Below are 23,152 nucleotides of genomic sequence, written 5' to 3' on the forward strand. Positions count from 1 at the left end.
ATATAGCCTTAAGTCCATTTCCATCTTTAACTGACACCGCAAGTTGAGGCTATCAGCTACAGGACAAAACACAGACATTACGCCACAGCACCTAAATACAGTGATTACCAATAAAACTAAACAAAACAATAGTGTCTGCAAGTACAAAAAAAGACGACAAAGAGAGTAGGTCAAATGTTGTACTGTGTGTACTGTAGTGTAGGCTATATCTGTCATCTTCTATCCACACAGCACAGTCATCCACTCAGAATACAAAACAAGGGAGACAGTGAATTCCTCACTCAGATGATTGGCAGGTCTTACCTGGAATACTGTGTGTTGCCAAGGCGTTACATCATTTTTCATCCTCTGGAAGAAGACAATCTGAATGCTTGGCCAAAAAAGGAAATATATGCAAAGTGAGGGTTGATGTGATACTAGTGCAGAATAGGAAATGTAGACTTGTTCTAATCCTTCCGAGACCAGACCACTAAGGTTATTTAAAGGAGATAAATCCTTTGTATTCATACTGCATTGGACCAAAATAATTGAATACAAAACAATGGATCAAACATAATTGATACGCCTCCTTTATTTCAGAGAAAACTCACATCATAACATGGTGGTTCATTCTGCATTCGGTCAGAACATTTCATTAGTACGGTACATCACACTAAACAATTTCATATTCAGTATCCTGTGCATTGGATAACACAAACAGATGAAATAACAAATATCCATATAAATATAAAATGAAACAAACATATATGTACATGTACATGGTACGTTGAATTAAAGGCTAATCATACTACAGTTAGATCTCCCTCACAGCACACAATTATAAACAGATTGTTAATAGCAGAAGGGGTGTATTCCTAGTAAGGCTTTAAGACAGTGTTGTTACAGCCAACCTTGATGTGTTGCACTGTACAACAGAACACAAAATTGGTGGAGGAAATACAGAATAAACTGCATTTGAGCAACATGCAAAATATTTATGATATTCTATTGAGGCATTTACTTTATGTTGGTATTCGTATCTTGTGTTATTTCTTATTGTTGTTGCATTGTGGAGAAGGAACCTGTAAGTAAGCATTTTGTTGGACAGTGTATACTATGTGTATCCTGTACCTACGACTAATAAAACTTCTGCTGTGAGTTGCAAAAAGAGTGCTCCAAAAACTTGTCCAGTTCATAACTTTTATTGGTTTTGGAAAAAAAGCAAACTTAGTTTCTCATCAGATCATCTTAACATTGTCTATACAAACACAGCTTGCACATGTGGTTGACAGAGAAACAGTACGGTACCCAAAGCAGTCTGGCTTAGCACGCCACACACAGACACACTTCCTGCTCTGGTCTTCAGTTCTCACAGTTAACATGACAACAGGTCAGCGAGTCTATTGGTTGGTGGACCACTTCACTTTAACACTATACCGTAACTGTGTGCAGACACACATTACATTACCCATGCCGTAACACTTAGCTTGAACCCTCCCTACATCATAAGCACGACCAGAGATCATACATAGTTCATAAACAGTAATAACATTACCAATGTCATTTCTGTTAACTATAGTTAGGTGTGTACAATAATGTTCAAGTAAAGTGTTACTCACTAAACAGCTATACAGAGAGCTACATGACACAATTCATTGATGCCTTACTTAGAAATGCCAACTAAAGGGTCAGACAAAATGGACATGTAAGACACTTCTATGGCTGTTCTAAGGCAGGTGTAGAAATGGTGCCATGTAGCTTCATGAAGTACAGATAGTATCCTGACATACTTATGATGCCCACACGAGGAGACCTTTTAAGTTAAATGTCATCACACACATTTAGTTCTCTATGTTGAATATCAGAGCATTCAGGAGGTTTCTAACAATTATCAGCACAGTGTTCTTCACATGAAACAAGATGGGTTTTTTTGTTGTTTAAAAAAAATATTCCCCTTATTTCTCTATCTTTTAGAGGACTGTCTGGAGTACACACATAAAATACAAAAAGCGTTTTGGTCATCTAACCTCCCTCCAAATCCTCGTCACCATGTCATCTCACAGAGACCATTACCATTATGCAAAATAAAGCCATGGATTCAAGCGCTGGTTGGTTTGATCCGAAGGAGAGTTCATGCTGTTTGATGCAGAATAACACATTGAGGTGAATGGAAACAGAGCAGAACATAGTCAAAACCTGACTGATTATCCAAGGTTATAACTATTAGTGTAACTCTAAATAACACTGCTTTCATACTGCCTGACGTACACATCCAGGTGCTATTCATCTTGTTTTTTTATTTTATCCCCCCACGCGCATATATACTGTAGTCAAATCTTCTGATGCACTTGAGTTAAAAAATTATATATCTGAAATAAATTCTAAAATTATACCTTATACATTATACTGTACACAGGTTACCCAACTACACAGATAACAAAAAAAGATATTTAGAATATTTATACCTTCATTCTAAATTGCAATACCATTGGAATTCTATTAATATACAGAATCACATACTTTTTAAATCATTATCATCAATAAATAAAAATAGAATGCTGTAATGTACTCTGAAGTAAGTCTACCACTGTTGTGTCAGGGACAACAAAGGCTATTTGACAATACAAGGAAAACACCAAACTTCCTTTCAGATATATATTATTCATTTAAAATAAGACTTTGTACAGGTTTTTTTATTGAGGGAAACATATTATATTTGTTTTATATTGCAACCAAGAATGTATTTATTGTTGCAGCTGCCTAACTACTCAGGACTTTCTGATAATTTCAGAGGAAAATGTTGAGAGTATATGTTTGAAGCCGATGTTAAATCACTGCATTCAAAGAAGAGAGAGGAGTCTGGTAATGGTCACCATCCAAATGAACAATGTCCTTTAAACCTGCTATGCCAGTGTGTAACGCATTAACTGTTAAAACCCAACAACATAAAAACTCCAATACCCAGAATTCCATGGTAGCTCTAACCGTGTCCAATCAGAGGCATGTGAGAAGCAAGAATTAGCCCCTCCCTTAAACTGAATGGAGGAGTGTGACATCATGGTGCGTCTATTCATCTTAGTTCCCTCAATGGCACAACCCAATGGTCTTTTCATACATCCTCTCCTAATACCACATATTTGTTGTTGCATCAAAATATACTCAGTGTATTATGTGTTAGGTTCACGGTTGAGACCGTGATTTTGCGGTTGAATAGCTAGGTAGCTGTAGCAGTGTTTAAGTTTGAACACCACACGTTAGAGAGTGGGATAGAGGCAGAAGCATGTACCTTTAGAGAGGGAAACCCGGGTGGATGTCTAGAGCAGCAGCAATACAGATGTTCTGAAATTAATACATTTTAATACATTTTACAAATACAATAATTACACCCTAAAACGGTCCACGAGACTATATGCAAGCTATACAATACTGCTGGGTACAGTAGGCTGTGTGGCCTTGGCCTGTCTGTCTCGAAGGTTTAGAAAGAAGTGTCTGTCTGTAGGGAGGTGGTGGTGTAGGTCTGTCCTCTGTAGTATAGGATTTCATTAGTCCATTGAGATGATGATCTCCAGTGTATTTGTTCAGTAGTAGTATGAAGTATCAGTTGTCTGCCAAGTATTTTCCTGAAAATGACAAACATGCCTTGGGTTTGAATACTTATGTGTAAAAAGGAATCATACATGCAACTATGTACACATAGCAAAACATATTTTACGATAATACTGTACCAACACAGTGTAATAACACCAATTAATATCACAGTGATACACTATTAGTTTATAATCATGTTATTATTACACTATGAGCGCCACAGTAATTTGAGTCAATCTTTCCCTTATTCTAATATTTTGTGAAGGATGGGATGCACTCCATAATAGATTTAGGTGACATTACTTCTGTTTAGCAGAGTAAGTGAAGAAAGGCAGTGTCTCACCTGCAGCGAACCTCTTCTTGATGAGTGAGAAGCGGTACCCTGGCCCAGCCAGTTCTATATCACAGCCTGACAGAGTGCTGCCCTCGCTGGTGAACTGGACCGCCAGGGGAGAGGGTTTACTGGGGCCCTCCGACAGCTGGAACCGTGCCAACAATGAGCCAATGCCTGGGGACGTCACAGAGAGGGACAAAGGTTAAATATACTGCACAAACATACACATGCATATACAGTACCAGTCAAATGTTTGGACACACCTACTTAATAAAGGGTTTTTCTTAATTTTTTATATTTTCTACATTGTAGAATAACAGTGAAGACATCAATACTAAGAAATAACACATATGGAATCATGTAGCAACCAAGAAAGTGTTAAACAAATTCTTTGAGTTTCTTTAAAGTAGCCACCCTTTGCCTTGATGACAGCTTTGTGCACTCTTGGCATTCTCTCAACCAGCTTCATGAGGTTGTCACCTGGAATGCATTTCAATTAACAGGTGTGCCTTGTTAAAAGTTAATTTGTGGAATTTATTTCCTTCTTGTAGGGGTGGTACATAGAAGATAGCCCTATTTGGTAAAAGACCAAGTCCATATTATGGCAAGAACAGCTCAAATAAGCAAAGAGAAACGACAGTCAATCCTTACTTTAAGACATGAAGGTCAGTCAATACGGAACATTTCAAGAACTTTGAAAGTTTCTTCAAGTGCAGTCGCAAAAACCATTAAGCGCTATGATGAAACTGGCTCTCATGAGGACCGCCACAGGAAAGGAAGACCCAGAGTTACCTCTGTTGCACAAGATAAGTTCATTAGAGTTAACTACACCTCAGATTGTAGCACAAATAAATGCACAGAGTTCAAGTAACAGACACATCTCAACATCAACTGTTCAGAGGAGACTGCCTGAACCAGGCATTCATGGTTGAATTGCTGCAAAGAAACCACTACTAAAGGACACCAATAAGAAGAAGAGACTTGGGCCAAGAAAAATGAGCAATGGACATTAGACCGATAGAAATCTGACCTTTGGTCTGATGAGTCCAAATTTGAGATTTTTGGTTCCAACCACTGTGTCTCTGTGAGATGCAGAGTAGGCGAATGGATGATCTCCACATGTGTGGTTCCCACCGTGAAGCATGGAGGAGGTGGTGTGATGGTGGTTTGCTGGTGACACTGTCAGATTTATTTAGGATTCAAAGCACAGTTAACCAGCATGGCTATCACAGCATTCTGCAGGGATACGCCATCCCTTCTGGTTAGCGCTTAGTGGGACTATCATTTGTTTTTCAACAGGACAATGAGCCAAAACACACCTCCAGGCTGTGTAAGGGCTATTTCTTATTCATTTATTTATTTAACCCTTATTTTATCAGGTAAGTTGACATAGAACACGTTCTTATTTACAGCAATGACCTGGGGAATAGTTACAGGGGAGAGGATGGAATGAGCCAATTGTAAGCTGGGAATGATTAGGTGACCATGATGGTATGAGAGCCAGATTAGGAATTTAGCCAGGACACCGGGGTTAACACCCCTACTCTTACGATAAGTGCCATGGGATCTTTTAGTGACCACAGATAGTCAGGACACCTGTTTAACGTCCCATCCAAAAGACGGCACCCTACACAGGGCAATATATTTGCCCTGGGGAATTGGGGTATTTTTTTAGACAAGAGGAAAGGGTGCCTCCTACCGGCCCTCCAACACCACTTCCAGCAGCATCTGGCTGGTGGAAATCTATATGACCAATGAGAGTGATGGAGTGCTGCATCAGATAACCTGGCCTCCACAATCACCGACGTCAACCCTATTGAGATGGTTTGGGATGAGTTGGACCGCAGAGTGAAGGGAAAGCAGCCAACAAGTGCTCAGAATATGTGGGAACTCATTCAAGATGGTTGGAAAAGCATTCCTCATGAAGCTGGTTGAGAGAATGCCAAGTGTGCAAAGCTGTTATCAAGGCAAAGGGTGGCTACTTTGAAGAATCAAAAATATAATATATATTTTGATTTGTTTAACACTTTTTTGGTTATTACATGATACCTTGTGTAACCGATGTGAAATGGCGAGCTAGTTAGCAGTGGTGCGCGCTAATAGTGTTTCAATCGGTGACGTCACTCGCTCAGAGGCCTTGAAGTAGTTGTTCCCCTTGCTCTGTGTCACGTAGAGTAGGCCAGAAGGCTATACTGGAAAACCTAACCTCTATCAAAATAAAAAGATGGCGGAGCCGCAAATGTTCATCTGTGCTTCAGGGTGTTTATTTACAAAGTGATTCCGGAAAACAAAAACAACAGTACTGCCATAAAACATATACCTTATGGGACAGCTAAACACAATGCTGCCCCATTCACAGTACTGCCATCAAACATATACCTTATGGGACAGCTAAAAACAATGCTGCCCCATTCACAGTACTGCCATCAAACATATACCTTATGGGACAGCTAAAAACAATGCTGCCCCATTCACAGTACTGCCATCAAACGTATACCTTATGGGACAGCTAAAAACAATGCTGCCCCATTCACAGTACTGCCATCAAACGTATACCTTATGGGACAGCTAAACACAATGCTGCCCCATTCACAGTACTGCCATCAAACGTATACCTTATGGGACAGCTAAACACAATGCTGCCCCATTCACAGTACTGCCATCAAACGTATACCTTATGGGACAGCTAAACACAATGCTGCCCCATTCACAGCTCAATCCAAAAATGCCTCCTCATGAACTGAAAGGGAGGCTACTTTTATAGGGCTAGCCCCTCCCCTCAGAACAATTAACACAAATTAATTAAGCAATTACCTAGTCAAACCTACATTTTCCATTAACTAAACATGCTAAAGGATATACATTGCAACACATTTTTTAAACAATATCACCACATAACATTTACAAAATGACATCACTACGGACAGTGTCTTTTAATATGCACATTTACATTAATGAGCCATTTGGGACAGGCACTACAAAGTCAGCCCATTCCCTTTGCTCGGGTCCTTATCCAGCATACCTGGAAGTTACAGAGATAGAGAGGAACAGAACAAACAAACAAAGCGCTCATCCACAACATGGATAAGTATAATACATATTGCTTGTATTAAATATGAACATTGACATAAGTGTGAAATGTATGTACTAAGACAGGGAAGTTAACTTGTGTGTCGACCCACATTCTTAACTTATCTGATAATGGAGCAGGGAGGAGTGATGAATGTGTGCGTGCGTTAAAGAACCAAATGCTGCCCGCGACGAAATTCTACGTCACACTCTGCAAGGGCCGCTGATTTTGAGGCGCGATGGGTAACGATGCTTCGTGGGTGTCAGTTGTTGATGTGTGCAGAGGGTCCGTCCCTGGTTCGAGCCCAGGTAGGGGGGAGGTAAAAGTGGCAGTAATAAAGCCTCTCTTGAAAAAGCCAAACCTTGACCCAGCAAATGTTAAAAACTAAAATCGGCCTATATCGAATCTACCATTCCTTTTTTAAAAGCTGTATACAAATTGCTTCAGTCTGGTCTTAGACCCCATCATAGCACTGGGACTGCACTCATGAAGGTGGTAAATGACCTGTTAATGGGGTCAGACAAAGGCTCTGCATCTGTCCTTGTGCTTCTAGACCTTAGTGCTGCTTTTGACACCATCGATCACCACATTCTTTTGGAGAGATTGGAAACCCTAATTGGTCTACATGGACAAGTTCTGGCCTGGTTTTGGTCTTATCTGTTGGAAAGATATCAGTTTGTCTCTGTCGACGGTTTGTCCTCTGATAAATCAATTGTAAGTTTCGGTGTTCCTCAAGGTTCCTTTTTAGGACCACTATTGTTTTCACTATATATTTTACCTCTTGGTGATGTCTGTCACGGCCGTTAAAAGAAGAGGACCAAGGTGCAGCGTGATGAGCGTACATACTTTTAATAGTGCATGTCACCAACAAACCGTGAAGCTTAAGGCTATGTGCCATCAAACAAAGTTAACTTCCCACAAAGACAGGTGAAAAAAAAGGGCTACCTAAGTATGGTTCTCAATCAGAGACAACGATAGACAGCCAAAACATAGAAATACAAATAATAGAGTATAGAATACCCACCCAACTCACACCCTGACCAAACTTAAATAGAGACATAAACAGGATCTCTAAGGTCAGGGCGTGACAATGTCATTCGGAAACATAACGTTAACCTTTAATGCTATGCGGGCGATACACAGCTGCACATTTCGATGAAACATGGTGAAGCCCCAAAATTGTACTCCCTGGAAGTGGAAAATTGTGGAAAAACTCGGTCAAAACAGAGATGCTAGTTCTAGGTCCCAAGAAACAAAGAGATCTTACGTTGGATCTGACAATTAATCTTGATGGTTGTACAGTCGTCTCAAATAAAACTGTGAAGGACCTCAGCTTTACTCTGGACCCTGATCTCTCTTTTGACAAACTTTTTCAAGGATCTATTTTTTCCATCTTCGTAACATTGCAAAAATCTGAAACTTTTTGTTCAAAAATGATGCAGAAAAGCAAATCAATGCTTTTGTCACTTCTAGATTAGACTACTGCAATGCTCTACTTTCCGGCTACCTGGATAAAGTACTAAATACATTTCAGTTAGTGCTAAACACGCCTGCTAGAATCTTGACTAGAACCAAAAAATGTGACCATATTACTGATTTCAAGGTTTTACTGCTAACCAACAAGGGCTTGCTCCTACCTATCTCTCTGATTTGGTCTTGCCGTACATTCCTACACGTCACAAGACGCAGGCCTCCTCATTGTCCTAGAATTTCTAAGCAAACAGTTGGCAGGGCTTTCTCCTATAGAGCTCAATTTTTATGGAATGATCTGCCTATCCATGTGAGAGACGCAGACTCGGTCTCAACCTTCAAGTCTTTATTGAAGACTCATTTAGTAGGCCCTATGATTGAGTGTAGTCTGGCCCAGGGGTGCGAAGTTGAACGGAAAGGCACTGGAGGGACGAACCGCACTTGCTGTCTCTGCCTGGCCGGTTCCCCTTTCTCCACTGCGATTCTCTGCCTCTGACCCTATTACGGGGGCTGAGTCACTGGCTTACTAGGGCTCTTCCATGCCATCCCTAGGAGGGGTGTGTCACTTGAGTGGATTGAGTCACTGATCTGATCTTCCTGCCTGGGTTGTTGCCCCCTCGGGTTCATACCGTATGGGAGATCTTCATGGGCTATACTCAGCCTTGCCTCAGGGTAGTAAGTTGGTGGTTTGCGGATATCCATCTAGTGGTGTGGGGGCTGTGCTTTGGCAAAGTGGGTGGGGTCATATCCTGCCTGGTTGGCCCTGTCTGGGGGTATCGTCGGATGAGGCCACAGTGTCTCCTGACCCCTCGTGTCTCAGCCTACAGTATCTATGCTGCAATAGTTTGTGTGTTGGGTGGCTAGGGTCAGTCTGTTATATCTGGTGTAATTCTCCTGTCTTAGCCGGTGTCCTGTGTGAATTTAAGTATGCTCCCTGTAATTCTCTCGCTCTTCCTCTCCCTCCCCTCCCGGAGGACCTGAAACCTGGGACCATGCATCAGGACTACCTAGCCTGATGACTCCTTGCTTTCCTCAGTCCACCTGGTCGTACTGCTGCCCCAGTTTCAACTCTTCTGCCCGCAGCTATGGAACCCTGACCTGTTCACGGGATGTGCTACCTTGTCCCGGACCTGCTGTTTTTGACTCTCTCTCTCTCTACCGCACCTGCTGTCTCGAACTCTGAATGCTCGGCTATGAAAAGCCAACTGACATTTACTCCTGAGGTGTTGACCTGTTGCACCCTCTACAATCACTGTGATTATTATTATTAGTATTATTTTTGGTTGTCTATGCATGTTTGAACATCTTAGCCATGTACTGTTATAATCTGCACCCGGCACAGCCAGAAGAGGACAGGCCACCCCTCAGAGCCTGGTTCTTCTCTAGGTTTCTTCCTAGGTTCTTGCCTTTCTACTGAGCTTTTCCTAGCCACCGCGCTTCTACCCTGGGTCTTGACCCCGCCCTGTGCAACTGGGTACTGGACTTCCTGACGGGCCACCCCCAGGTGGTGAGGGTAGGTAAAAACATCTCCACCCCGCTGATCCTCAACACTGGGGCCCCACAAGGGTGAGTTCTGAGCCCTCTCCTGTACTCCCTGTTCACCCACGACTGCATGGCCATGCACGCTTCCAACTCAATCATCAAGTTTGCAGACGACACTACAGTGGTAGGCTTGATTACCAACCACGACGAGACGGCCTACAGGGAGGAGGTGAGGGCCCTCAGAGTGGGGTGTCAGGAAAATAACCTCACACTCAACGTCAACAAAACAAAGGAGATGATCGTGGACTTCAGGAAACAGCAGAGGGAGCAACCCCCTATCCACATCGATGGGACAGTAGTGGAGAGGGTAGTAAGTTTTAAGTTCCTCGGCGTACACATCACAGACAAACTGAATTGGTCCACCCACACAGACAGCATGGTGAAGAAGGCGCAGCAGTGCCTCTTCAACCTCAGGAGGCTGAAGAAATTCGGCTTGTCTCCAAAAGCACTCACAAACTTTTACAGATGCACAATCGAGAGCATCCTGTCGGGCTGTATCACCGCCTGGTACGGCAACAGCTCCGCCCACAACCGTAAGGCTCTCTAGAGTCCCTCCAGGACACCTACACCACCCAATGTCACAGGAAGGCCATAAAGATCATCAAATCAAATCAAATTTATTTATATAGCCCTTCGTACATCAGCTGATATCTCAAAGTACTGTACAGAAACCCAGCCTAAAACCCCAAACAGCAAGCAATGCAGGTGTAGAAGCACGGACAACAACCACCCGAGCCACTGCCTGTTAACCCCGCTATCATCCAGAAGGTGAGGTCAGTACAGGTGCATCAAAGCAGGGACCGAGAGACTGAAAAACAGCTTCTATCTCAAGGCCATCAGACTGTTAAACAGCCATCACTAACATTGAGTGGCTGCTGCCAACATACTGACTCAACTCCAGCCACTTTAATAATGGAAAAATTGATGTAAAAAATGTATCACTAGCCACTTTAAACAATGCCACTTAATATAATGTTTACATGCCCTACATTACTCATCTCATATGTATATACTGTACTCTATACCATCTACTGCATGTTGCCATCTTTATGTAGTACATGTATCACTAGCCACTTTAAACAATGCCACTTTTATATGTTTACATACCCTACATTACTCTTCTCATTATATACTGTACTCGATACCATCTACTGCATCTTGCCTATGCCGTTCTGTACCATCACTCATTTATATATCTTTATGTACATATTCCTCATCCCTTTACACTTATGTGTATAAGGTAGTTGTTGTGAAATTGTTAAGTTAGATTACTCGTTGGTTATTACTGCATTGTCGGAACTAGAAGCACAAGCATTTCGCTACACTCGCATTAACATCTGCTAACCATGTATATGTGACAAATAAAATTTGATTTGATCGACTGCTGACATTTTTGCACGATTCTACATGTAAAACTGGTTTGCACTTAGTTCGCAAGTACTCTGCAGAAAAACGTTATTGATGTGTTTCAAGCCCTTAGAGCCTGTTGTCATGACGCGACTTCACCAATTCTTTTTGATTAGTACTTTAGTGGAGAAGATGATAACAAGGCATTACTGATTCCTCCTGGGTATAAACAAGGTTATTTACCTCCATTTTCAGATTTCTGGGAAATATCAGGAATCTTCCACAGGATTCTTTGCTGCTCTGCATTCCTGAAAGAACAGAATCAAATGTGATCTGTTACTCTCTAAAAGCAAGGAATAGGTTAAATCTGGGTCTGGGAAATGGGCCTTTTCAAACACAAAAAATGAATGTCTTCACCACTGAGCCATAGAGCCACGGGATGTCTCCGAAGCAGCCTTCAACTTTTAATGATCAAATGAAGTGAATTTAATTCAATAGAAATGTATTGTGTACAGTTCTGACATGCAGTATACTATTCGGTCTTACCATGCGGCAGGGGGAAGCACAGCCAGTAGCTTGGTGACTCCTCCGTCTACAGGGATCAGGAACTGGACGTTGTTGAGCGCCATGGGCGTTGTCATGGAGCCGCCATTGTACTTGTAGTCTATCCGGAGGTCCGTGCTGGTGGGTTCACACCGCCAACTGGCTGCCAGGTTCAGGGGGGTCGACGTGAGGCCCTGCGCTGATACCTCCACACATAAACAATACAGAGGAAAGAATGCATAATAACATTAAACTGGAATAGTAACTATGGATACAGACTGGACAGGACAGACTTTAAATATCTGGTTTTAAATGGGTCACAGAAAGAAGACATCACTTGATCTCTATGGATCAGCCTATAATCTAGTACCAGTTGCAGACAGAGAGATGGGCTGACCTGGTATTGGTTTCTGTATCTCTATAGTAGAACATAGTTCAGCTCACCTGGTATTGGTTTCTGTATCTCTATAGTAGAACATAGTTCAGCTCACCTGGTATTTGAGCATGTCCACATTGTAGTATGTGGCCTGGGGTTTCTGTTCGGCCACCTTCTTTAGATGGGTAATCAGGTTTGGCATGTTCACCCAGAAGGTCTTGCAGTCAGGGTTGGGTGTTGTGGCGGTGTCACTATGTGGGCAGGCAATATGTATTTTATCATATTATCTAATGTAATGATTGATCCCTCTAAACTTAAGTCAACACATAGACAACAGAGTACAAGTTATCTTTGTATCTACTACACAGAGGTCAGGACTATTGCAGTGCAGAGATTGCAAACAGATACTGAGTGCTATACAACAACAACAACAGCTCTGATGCATTTTACACATGAGAGTGCAGAATAACCTTGGAATGAGGTGGCTAGTCAGACCACTGGGATGAATTCACAGTGACTCAGAGCCCAGTCAGAACTGGACAGGTGGATTGTTTTGTTACAGTATGATTTTAGGTGTTCAATGGCACATGTTCTAAATGCTACAGGGCGTGGTGAGTTGTGTGAGGGGTGTTATAGTGGTCTTTACCAGCAGAGTAGCTGGGGGTTAGGCAGCACATGCTCCAGCCAGCTGTAGTGGGTTATGCTGAAGGTTAGCACGGCAGGGGACGGGTTATTGGCAAAGTGCCGTGTGATCCCCGCTGGAAACGACAGCACCATCTCGCCTGTGATCTTCACAACACACCTTTTGACAGGGACACGGGAGGAGGAGGTTAGAGCGTCCTAAGGAGGACAAAGAGGAGAACAGAGTAAAGCAAGGAGAGAGATATCATAGAAATGAAATGGACAGAGGGAAAAAGAGAGAGAGTGGAGAGTGGAGAGAATTGGGACAAAGATAGAAAGGGACAGAGAGAGACAGAGAGGGAGAGAAAAAGGGGGGAGAAAGAGAGGGTGCATACAGTGAGAGACATCTCCTAATGTGTTTGAGTGGACTTACTTGTTAGGGTTGGCTCCTTTGAAGAAGGCATTGACTGTTTCAGTAAAAGCTGCCGCCACCGGAAGGGTGTCCTGGGCCCCCATGGTGAGAGGGCTGGGTCCCCTGGAGCAGCCTGTTTCAGACAGCACACACACATTTAATAGCAATACAGAAAGGAGGGAGAGAGAGAGACTCACTCAGACCAAAAAAATGTTGGAGAGAGAGACAGAATGAAAAGCAGAAAGAGAGAAGGAAGACTTTCAGCATTAAACACAACCCATGTCCATAGTCCTCACAAACCACCAGAGCTACTACTGTTCTCTCATCCCTCTCTTGGCTGCTCCACTACATCTCTGTCCTTTAGACTCCTCCCACTTCCTGTACTACACCCTCTATTTTCTGTTCCCTAACTCTCCATCTCTCAACAGCCATGTATGGATGAAGATGGAGAACCAAAGAGTGTGTGAGAGAATCACTGTATTCATATTTTGTATTTATTAAGGATCCCCATTAGCTGCCTACTCTTCCTGTGGTCCAGCACATTTAAGGCAGTTATATACAATTTATAATATTACATTTCGTAACACTTTACTCAATACATTTAGTGTGTTCCCTCAGGCCACTACTCCATTGTCACATACTGTATCTATGTAATTGAAATGAGAACCAATACATGTGTATGATGTGTGGGTGGGTTTAGCTCCTATGATATCCCATTACCTTGTTAAATGAAATGTTGGATGTACTGTAAATCGATGTGAAGTCCCTCAAGACTGTTGGACATTGTTGTACAATTTCAGGTTTCACTATATTTACAGTAGGAGGGTTAATAAAGCCAGTTACCTGAGGAGGTTTGTTGTGTTTCAGAAACACTGAGAAGACTGACAGAAATAAAGAATGAACAATTGTTTTACAAAGAGAGAGAGAGAGGACATGCGTATTCCAGACATACTGTTGATGCTGAGTCACTGTGACAAAATCAGAGAGAGAGATCAATATCCAAACCCAAAAGACCAAAGAGAGTGAGTCCACACAAAAAAGAAAATGACAAAAACAGAGATTAGTAAAGTACATGAAGAACGATCAATGATCAGGAGGCTGAAGAAATTTGGCTTGTCACCTAAAACCCTCGCAACTTTTACAGATGCACAATTGAGAGCATCCTGTCGGGATGTATCACCGCCTGGTACGGCAACTGCACCGCCCACAACCGCAGGGCTCTCCAGAGGGCGGTCTGCACAAAGCAACACCGGGGGCAAACTACCTGCCCTCCAGGACACCAACAGCACCCAATGTCACAGGAAGGCCAAACAGATCATCAAGGACAACAACCACCCGAGCCACTGCCTGTGTACACCGCTATCATCCAGAAGGCGAGGTCAGTACAGGTGCATCAAAGCTGGGACCGAGAGACTAAAAAACAGCTTCTATCTCAAGGCCATCAGACTGTTAAACAGCCATCACTAACACAGAGAGGCTGCTGCCTACATACACACTTGAAATCATTGGCCACTTTAATAAATGGATCACTAGTTACTTTAATAATGCCACTTTAATAATGTTTACATATCATACTCATCTCATATGTACAGTATATACTGTATTCTATATTATCTATTGCATCGTAGCCTATGCCACTCTGTCATTGCTCCATATATTTATATTTATATATTCTTATTCCATTCCCTTCCATTAGGTATTTTTTTGTGGAATTTTTAGATATTGCTGCACTGTCGGAACTAGAAGAACAAGCATTTCGCTACACTAGCAATAACATCTGCTAACAATGTGTATGTGACCAATAAAATGTGATTTGATTTGATAATCTTTTAGGAAACGGCAGACTTGTGGACACCGAATGTGAAACGAGAACGAATGACGATGAGAGGAGGAGTGTGAGGAATAAGACAAGAGGGCTGGATGTAGAGGGGCGCAGCAGTTCGTTTGGAGGGAGTGAGATGTGGCCATGACTGAAGGAGTGAGAGGAGTTAGAGGAGGGGGAGGAGATAAAGGAGGGGGGAGGAGTTAGAGGAGAAGCTTGCACAGATGAGGCCTAGGTGACCCCGGGTGAGTGTGTTCACTGCAGTTAGCTGTTGTGCAGACACAACTTACCTTCAAAGGTTAAATAAAACTTCCCTCTGTCAAACCAAACCAGGGAAGGCTGGTCATTCTCTGTGGTGGGGCAGGGAGGAGGGAGAGTGGGTGAGGAGGGTGGGTGAGAGGAGGAGGAAGAGAGAAGGACAGTAGCATGAGTCACATGGCAGGTCCATCACACAACACAGTGAGGTGAGGTGGGGTAAAGAGGGGTGCATGGCACAGCAAGCCAAAACACCAGGACAGGAGAGGAACAAATTGTGCGTGACCCTGTGTGTCTGTGGGTCATTTCACACTATAGTCCAACCCGAACCTTACTGTGCAGGCTCAGATAATATTCTTTCCACATTGTCCTTTCCAGCATGGTTCCAGGAAGCAACTGGACACGCCAGATAAGCTTAGTACAGCTCGGCTTATTAGTGTGAAACGGTCACGTGTGGGTGCGTGGGAGGGGGTTGGAGGTTGGACCAGGTGAAGTCAGGTATCTGTTGGTAGATGGTGGGTGTTGAGTCTCTTGGAGCATGGAGAGAGGACTGACTGGGAATGACACCCATCATACAATACTCATCTACACACTGCTATAGAAAACATTCATTTAAATCACATCCTCCTGTCCTAATGCTAATATTCTAACAGTTTTTGTGCCATGCTTTGTCTTTCAATACAGATGGAGCCTGGCTGTTGGACTGTCTGTGGACCACAGAAGGAGTAGCTGCTGCTTCTGCAAAAGCTAATGGGGATCCAAATAAATAAACAAATCAACCTGATGACATACACCAGGGGGCAGTGATGAGGGTAAAACCATTGGTGGAGGAGGGGAGTTGGTCGAAGGGATCAGTGTTAAGGTGCGACTGCTTAGGAGGTGATTGGGGCCTTTGGGTGTAGTGAATAGATGGCTGGAGTTGATGGATTGAGTGAAGGATGACTGTGTGAAGACACTAGAGAATAGTGGGCAGGTGTTCTGATGGGGGTGGTCAGTGAAGTGGAGCAGAGTGAAGTAGAGAAACATGTTCCCATGGGGTGGAGTGAGAGAGAAGAGGCGATCTGGGACAGAGGGAGGGGGGTAGATGGGGGTCAGGGTGAGAAGTTTGGAAGCTGTCTGTCTGTCTGTCTGCCTGTGTGTTGTTCTGAGTGTTGAGGAGAAGGTGGCACAATATTTACCAACTGGCTGGAGACACTTATTTTCCTTCCAGACTTCAAAAGATGATCTGTCTGTATCACAGTGTGTGTGTGTGTGTGTGTGTGTATATGTGTGTGTGTGTGCGTGTGCGTGTGTGTGTGTGTGTGTGTGTGTGTGTAGCTAAACACCAACTATTTAAAATAGGCTGCTACAATCATGCAGTTTAGCAGACTTAAGGACCATGCGGACGCCTGGGAGCGGGAGCGAAGGATGATTGTATGGCTGGCCGGCTTTATGGAGAGTACATGGACGCAGCTGCAGGGAACAGCATGACCTTTTCTACAAAACAGTGCAGAGGTAAAGATGGCTGTAGTAGATGGCTTTAGATAGGTAACTGCTGTTTGACTTGACATGTAACCAAACTGGAAATGTTATCCCGGTGCTGAGCTAGTAGCAGCTCATTCTTGTATAATGTTAAGTCCCCTATTGACTGAAGTGAATGAAGCTACAGCAACAAGGTGATAATGGCTGGAGGAAATTTAGCTTGTTTTTGCTGTTCTACAAATTGCATTAGAGAGTTTTTAAATTGTGTAGAAATGCAGCAAATTAGCTTCAATTCCTTGGAGGAATACCCCCCTCCCCCCCTTTTTACTTTTCCATTCCCTAGGTTTATCTGAAATGACGTCCCTGGAGTGTGTGTCTGGATCTCGATGCCACAGAAGCTCTTCAGACAGACTACACTCTTAATACACATGAACATACACACACAGCACTGCAGACTGCAGAGTAACAGCATGCTTGAAAACACAGTGCTCTCCATACAGTACACACACAATGACTATCATACAAAATAGGGACGTTGCTGTGGTGAGGGCAGGACAGCCAAAGATGCCGGTTTTCGGAAGCTGAAAAAGAGATGCATGGCATTTCAGCTTCCTGAAAAAAGTATCCTTGGGATACTTTGATGTGAGAGTATGTGAGTAAGATAGACAGCGAGAGAGGTGTTCCACCATTTATCAAAGGGAAAAATTAAAACGTAATCTGTGGCGTACTCCAATATCTCAGTTCAACATCTACTCCCCTCACAGGATGACTGCCATCCATTCTGAGACGGCTTGACAAAATCAAACAAAGCAAGAACATTCTCATGGATGGATGACGTATGACACCATCATGGGTAAATAGGCATCACCGGACCCCTTCCAGGTCCCAGCCCCAGCCCCTTCCTCTCAGATAGCCCCCCTCCCTTCATCCACACTATACTGTACCTGCCAGAGAATCAAAAGGCCTCCCAAATGTAGGCAGTTTGTCTACAAATGCATCATCTTCTGACATCACGTCAAGCGACAGCCCAAAAGGAAAAGGGACAAAGACAAGAACAAAAACAAAACAAAAAGAACGCATATCAAAACAAAGGAGAAATTTAACTGAACAATAAAACCATGTAAGAAACAATGGTTCATGTTGTGAACTCAAATATTATGGCTGGATGAAAAATGTTGAGGAAAAAAATCAACGGGATGCGAAACACAAGGTATGATCAGCACTTCACTTGTGGGCTCTCCGCTTACTAAGCCTATTTTCTACTGTTCTCCTTATTTATCTAAGGAAAATATGACGCATGCATATTGCTTTGTGTATCTAACAAAAACAGTGAATACCCAGCAAAAAATCAACGGGATGCGAAACACAAGGTATGATCAGCACTTCACTTGTGGGCTCTCCGCTCACTAAGCCTATTTTCTACTGTTCTCCTTATTTATCTAAGGAAAATATGACGCATGCATATTGCTTTGTGTATCTAACAAAAACAGTGAATACCCAGCAAACCTTAACCACATTATGCTTCAATTAAGTGAAGATTTACAATGTCACTCTTTGGGCTTAATACCATATGTTCCTTATGAGGGCCTGTCTTGTGTTGTAATATACTGTACTGTAGGTTCCTTTTCCCCTAGCTGAGTGAATGGTTACAGTATATTTAACCATTACATTATGACTTGTTAGGCATTTCTATTCTTGAAAATCCTATACCACATTCACAGAAATGCAGTGTAATACATTGAGTGAATACTGTACTCGAGAAGATATACACTGAGTGTACAAAACATTAAGAACACCTTCGGGCACCCCCTTTTGACCTCAGAACAGCCTCAATTTGTCGGGACTGGACTCTACAAGGTGTTGAAAGTGTTCCACAGGGATGCTGGCCCATGTTGACTCCAATGCTTCCCACAGTTGTGTCAAGTTGGCTGGATGTCCTTTGAGTGGTGGACCATTTTTGATACACACAGGAAACCTGAAAAACCTGCAGTGTTGCAGTTCTTGACACACTCAAACCAGTGCGCATGGCACATACTACCATACCCCGTTGAACAGAATTTGAGTGGATGCAGCCATCTACAGTGCCTTGCGAAAGTATTCGGCCCCCTTGAACTTTGCAACCTTTTGCCACATTTCAGGCTTCAAACATAAAGATATAAAACTGTATTTTTTTGTGAAGAATCAACAACAAGTGGGACACAATCATGAAGTGGAACGACATTTATTGGATATTTCAAACTTTTTTAACAAATCAAAAACTGAAAAATTGGGCGTGCAAAATTATTCAGCCCCCTTAAGTTAATACTTTGTAGTGTCACCTTTTGCTGCGATTACAGCTGTAAGTCGCTTGGGGTATGTCTCTATCAGTTTTGCACATCGAGAGACTGAAATGTTTTCCCATTCCTCCTTGCAAAACAGCTCAAGCTCAGTGAGGTTGGATGGAGAGCATTTGTGAACAGCAGTTTTCAGTTCTTTCCACAGATTCTCGATTGGATTCAGGTCTGGACTTTGACTTGGCCATTCTAACACCTGGATATGTTTATTGTTGAACCATTCCATTGTAGATTTTGCTTTATGTTTTGGATCATTGTCTTGTTGGAAGACAAATCTCTGTCCCAGTCTCAGGTCTTTTGCAGACTCCATCAGGTTTTCTTCCAGAATGGTCCTGTATTTGGCTCCATCCATCTTCCCATCAATTTTAACCATCTTCCCTGTCCCTGCTGAAGAAAAGCAGGCCCAAACCATGATGCTGCCACCACCATGTTTGACAGTGGGGATGGTGTGTTCAGCTGTGTTGCTTTTACGCCAAACATAATGTTTTGCATTGTTGCCAAAAAGTTCAATTTTGGTTTCATCTGACCAGAGCACCTTCTTCCACATGTTTGGTGTGTCTCCCAGGTGGCTTGTGGCAAACTTTAAACAACACTTTTTATGGATATCTTTAAGAAATGGCTTTCTTCTTGCCACTCTTCCATAAAGGCCAGATTTGTGCAATATACGACTGATTGTTGTCCTATGGACAGAGTCTCCCACCTCAGCTGTAGATCTCTGCAGTTCATCCAGAGTGATCATGGGCCTCTTGGCTGCATCTCTGATCAGTCTTCTCCTTGTATGAGCTGAAAGTTTAGAGGGACGGCCAGGTCTTGGTAGATTTGCAGTGGTCTGATACGCCTTCCATTTGAATATTATCGCTTGCACAGTGCTCCTTGGGATGTTTAAAGCTTGGGAAATTGTTGTATCCAAATCCGGCTTTAAACTTCTTCACAACAGTATCTCGGACCTGCCTGGTGTGTTCCTTGTTCTTCATGATGCTCTCTGAGCTTTTAACGGACCTCTGAGACTATCACAGTGCAGGTGCATTTATACGGAGACTTGATTACACACAGGTGGATTGTATTTACCATCATTAGTCATTTAGGTCAACATTGAATCATTCAGAGATCCTCACTGAACTTCTGGAGAGAGTTTGCTGCACTGAAAGTAAAGGGGCTGAATAATTTTGCACGCCCAATTTTTCAGTTTTTGATTTGTTAAAAACGTTTGAAATATCCAATAAATGTCATTCCACTTCATGATTGTGTCCCACTTGTTGTTGATTCTTCACAAAAAAATACAGTTTTATATATTTATGTTTGAAGCCTGAAATGTGGCAAAAGGTCGCAAAGTTCAAGGGGGCCGAATACTTTCGCAAGGCACTGTAGGTAGGAGAAATTGACCAAACCACACAGGCAACACGGGCAACACAGCACAGACTACCACAGTAGCACAAATAACCACACTAGCTCAGATAGAGATAGGAGAGGATGGTGTACACACACCTGACACAGAAAGGGTGAGATTTTTACCGACGGTGGGGGTGGTGGCTGCACTCAGGGAGTTGTTGGAGGAGATAGAGGAAGTGCTCTCGGCCCGGGCCAGGGGGGCAATGGAAGGGGGGCTGGACGAGTGACTGCCCGGGGGACTGAAGGGCCGGCTCTGGAGGGACACAGAGAGAGAGATTACAGGATTTACTAGTATCACTGTTTTTATGTTCAGACACCCTCACAGTTCAGCATACATTTTTGGGGGGCTAAAAGTGAAACCATAAAAAATTGAAAGTACAGATATCTCAAGATATGGAGGTACCATACAGTATAAACATCTTAAGAGGGGGAGTGTGCTTTTTGAGGCAGGATTAGAGCTGTTGTTGTTTCTGTTTAAGTACAGTGTAAATAGAGATGGACAATATCACATACCATGTCCCCCTTGCTGGGTTTCCCAGGGGGCAATTTGGGTCGTGAGGTGGGGCGTGGAGGGGGAGGGGGAGGGCTGCTGAAAACCGCTGATGGAGCTGATGGTGTAGCAGGACGAGCTGGAGAGGATGCTCCTGTATGGGGACAAGAAGACATCTGGGTTACAACATCATGACATCACTATCCAGAGTTAGAACATCATGACATCACTGTCCAGAGTTAGAACATCATGACATCACTATCCAGAGAGTTAGAACATCATGACATCACTATCCAGAGAGTTAGAAAATCATGACATCACTATCCAGAGTTAGAACATCATGACATCACTGTCCAGAGTTAGAACATCATGACATCACTATCCAGAGTTAGAACATCATGACATCACTGTCCAGAGAGTTAGAACATCATGACATCACTGTCCAGAGAGTGAGAAAATCATGACATCCCTGTCCAGAGAGTTAGAACATCATGACATCACCGTCCAGAGAGTTAGAAAATCATGACATCACCGTCCAGAGAGTTAGAACATCATGACATTATCGTCCAGAGAGTTAGAACACCATGACATCACTGTCCAGAGAGTTAGAACATCATGACATCACTGTCCAGAGAGTTAGAACACCATGACATCACTGTCCAGAGAGTTAGAACATCATGACATCACTGTCCAGAGAGTTAGAACATCATGACATCACTGTCCAGAGAGTTAGAACATCATGACATCACTGTCCAGAGAGTTAGAACATTACAATCTAAGGAGATCTTTGAACATGAAAACAAAAAGCTGACCAGACGACAGAGTCAAGAACATCTACTACATTCTGGAATAATGATTGGTTAACCTGGTTTCCTGTTTACAGAACATTATGTTTGATTGAATTGCTACTGAGCTGAATTAGAAAAAATTCCAGTGAAACACAACACACACCAGTCCCATGGTTGTCTGTTCAGTGTTCAGTGTGAATTTTGATACAGTGCTATTTGGGTTGTAAACTGGATTTGTCCCACTGTACTTGCCTTTTAATAAAAAAAATGGTAATGTCTGACATTTGACTGCATTGTTAGGATCTAGGAACATAAGCATTTCGGTGCACAACTATAACACCTGTTAAACTGTGTACGCAACCAATAAACTTTGATTTGACTTGGGCCAGTCCATTTATTGGGGGACTATTTTCCCACAGTGGGACAAGACATTCCGGGCCAGAATTTCCACTCATCCTGACGTTCCGATGCTGCGTCAGCGAGATCTGTCCCAGCTGTGTTTTCAGTCCTCAATCCTGGTTTCCCATTCCCTTTGTGTTAAACTAAACAAACGATCCATGTCCTCATCATGGTCATGTACACTACACGGTCTGGTCTACAGAAGAACAATACTACATAACAGAGTTTGTGATGATTGTAAAGCAAGATTGTGTGTGGTGTAAATCACTGTAGCCCTTTCCTGCAGGCCTCTAGTGGCCTCCTGGATGGACTGTTATTCATATTTTTAATAATTTCATAATTAATAAACATTATTTAAAAGAAGACGCCAAACATCCAGTGTTTTTCCTCGTCAAACGGTTTAGCTATATTTCAGCAAGACTGGCCCGCTCATGGTGCTGTTGGTGAGGACCAAGATGCACCTCTAACAACAAATATAAAACCTCAGAATTCTGCCCAAAAACAATGATAATTTCTCTCAACCAGTGGCATATAGACATTTTAGGTGAGCGCTGATGCTGCCCTGTGATAAGCAGTGCCCACTGTGTCAAAGGCAGGGACACAAACTATTTATCTTGTCCATTCCCAGCGTGCCTCTCCAGGGTGCTGTTGGAGAGATGTATCGCTTCAGCACTCCACCAACTTTCTGTCAAAAAAATGACCTAATATAAATCATGTAGCAGATATAGTATATGGTAGAAATAGTACAGTATGTGGCCTTTCTGTAGATTACAGGCTGGAGATAAAATGGATGATAATGTAATGAGAAGGAAACTTTTTACCTCATGCAGGTTCCTCCGATCAAATACCCTAACCTAAATTGAGCCGAATCAAATAAAAAAAAATGTGCTGACATGCTAACATCCTAAAAACAGGACAGGTCCAGGTAAAACA

At 42.8% G+C, this 23,152-nt stretch overlaps 1 protein-coding gene across 2 annotated transcripts in view; it reads right to left on the minus strand.

Moving 5' to 3' along the window:
- Window positions 1-933: 933 nt before the first annotated feature.
- LOC139409469 (SH3-containing GRB2-like protein 3-interacting protein 1) overlaps window positions 934-23,152 on the minus strand; it is a 136,396-nt gene continuing 114,177 nt past the window's right edge. The window contains exons 9-20 of one of the 2 annotated variants that reach the window (XM_071154647.1): window positions 21,056-21,186; window positions 20,639-20,795; window positions 17,765-17,824; window positions 15,395-15,454; window positions 13,304-13,415; window positions 12,896-13,051; window positions 12,365-12,500; window positions 11,877-12,079; window positions 11,574-11,638; window positions 3,911-4,075; window positions 3,266-3,318; window positions 934-2,115 (exon numbers count right to left, since the gene is read on the minus strand). In XM_071154647.1, the coding sequence (XP_071010748.1) occupies window positions 2,032-2,115; window positions 3,266-3,318; window positions 3,911-4,075; window positions 11,574-11,638; window positions 11,877-12,079; window positions 12,365-12,500; window positions 12,896-13,051; window positions 13,304-13,415; window positions 15,395-15,454; window positions 17,765-17,824; window positions 20,639-20,795; window positions 21,056-21,186 (1,382 nt within the window). In that variant the 3' untranslated portion in view covers window positions 934-2,031. Of the gene's footprint in view, window positions 3,600-3,910; window positions 4,076-11,573; window positions 11,639-11,876; window positions 12,080-12,364; window positions 12,501-12,895; window positions 13,052-13,303; window positions 13,416-15,394; window positions 15,455-17,764; window positions 17,825-20,638; window positions 20,796-21,055; window positions 21,187-23,152 lie in introns of both variants that reach the window. The other variant, XM_071154646.1, reaches the window with a different exon arrangement.

Source organism: Oncorhynchus clarkii, chromosome 5 (assembly GCF_045791955.1).
Source record: "Oncorhynchus clarkii lewisi isolate Uvic-CL-2024 chromosome 5, UVic_Ocla_1.0, whole genome shotgun sequence".
NCBI classification, from domain to species: Eukaryota; Metazoa; Chordata; class Actinopteri; order Salmoniformes; family Salmonidae; genus Oncorhynchus; species Oncorhynchus clarkii.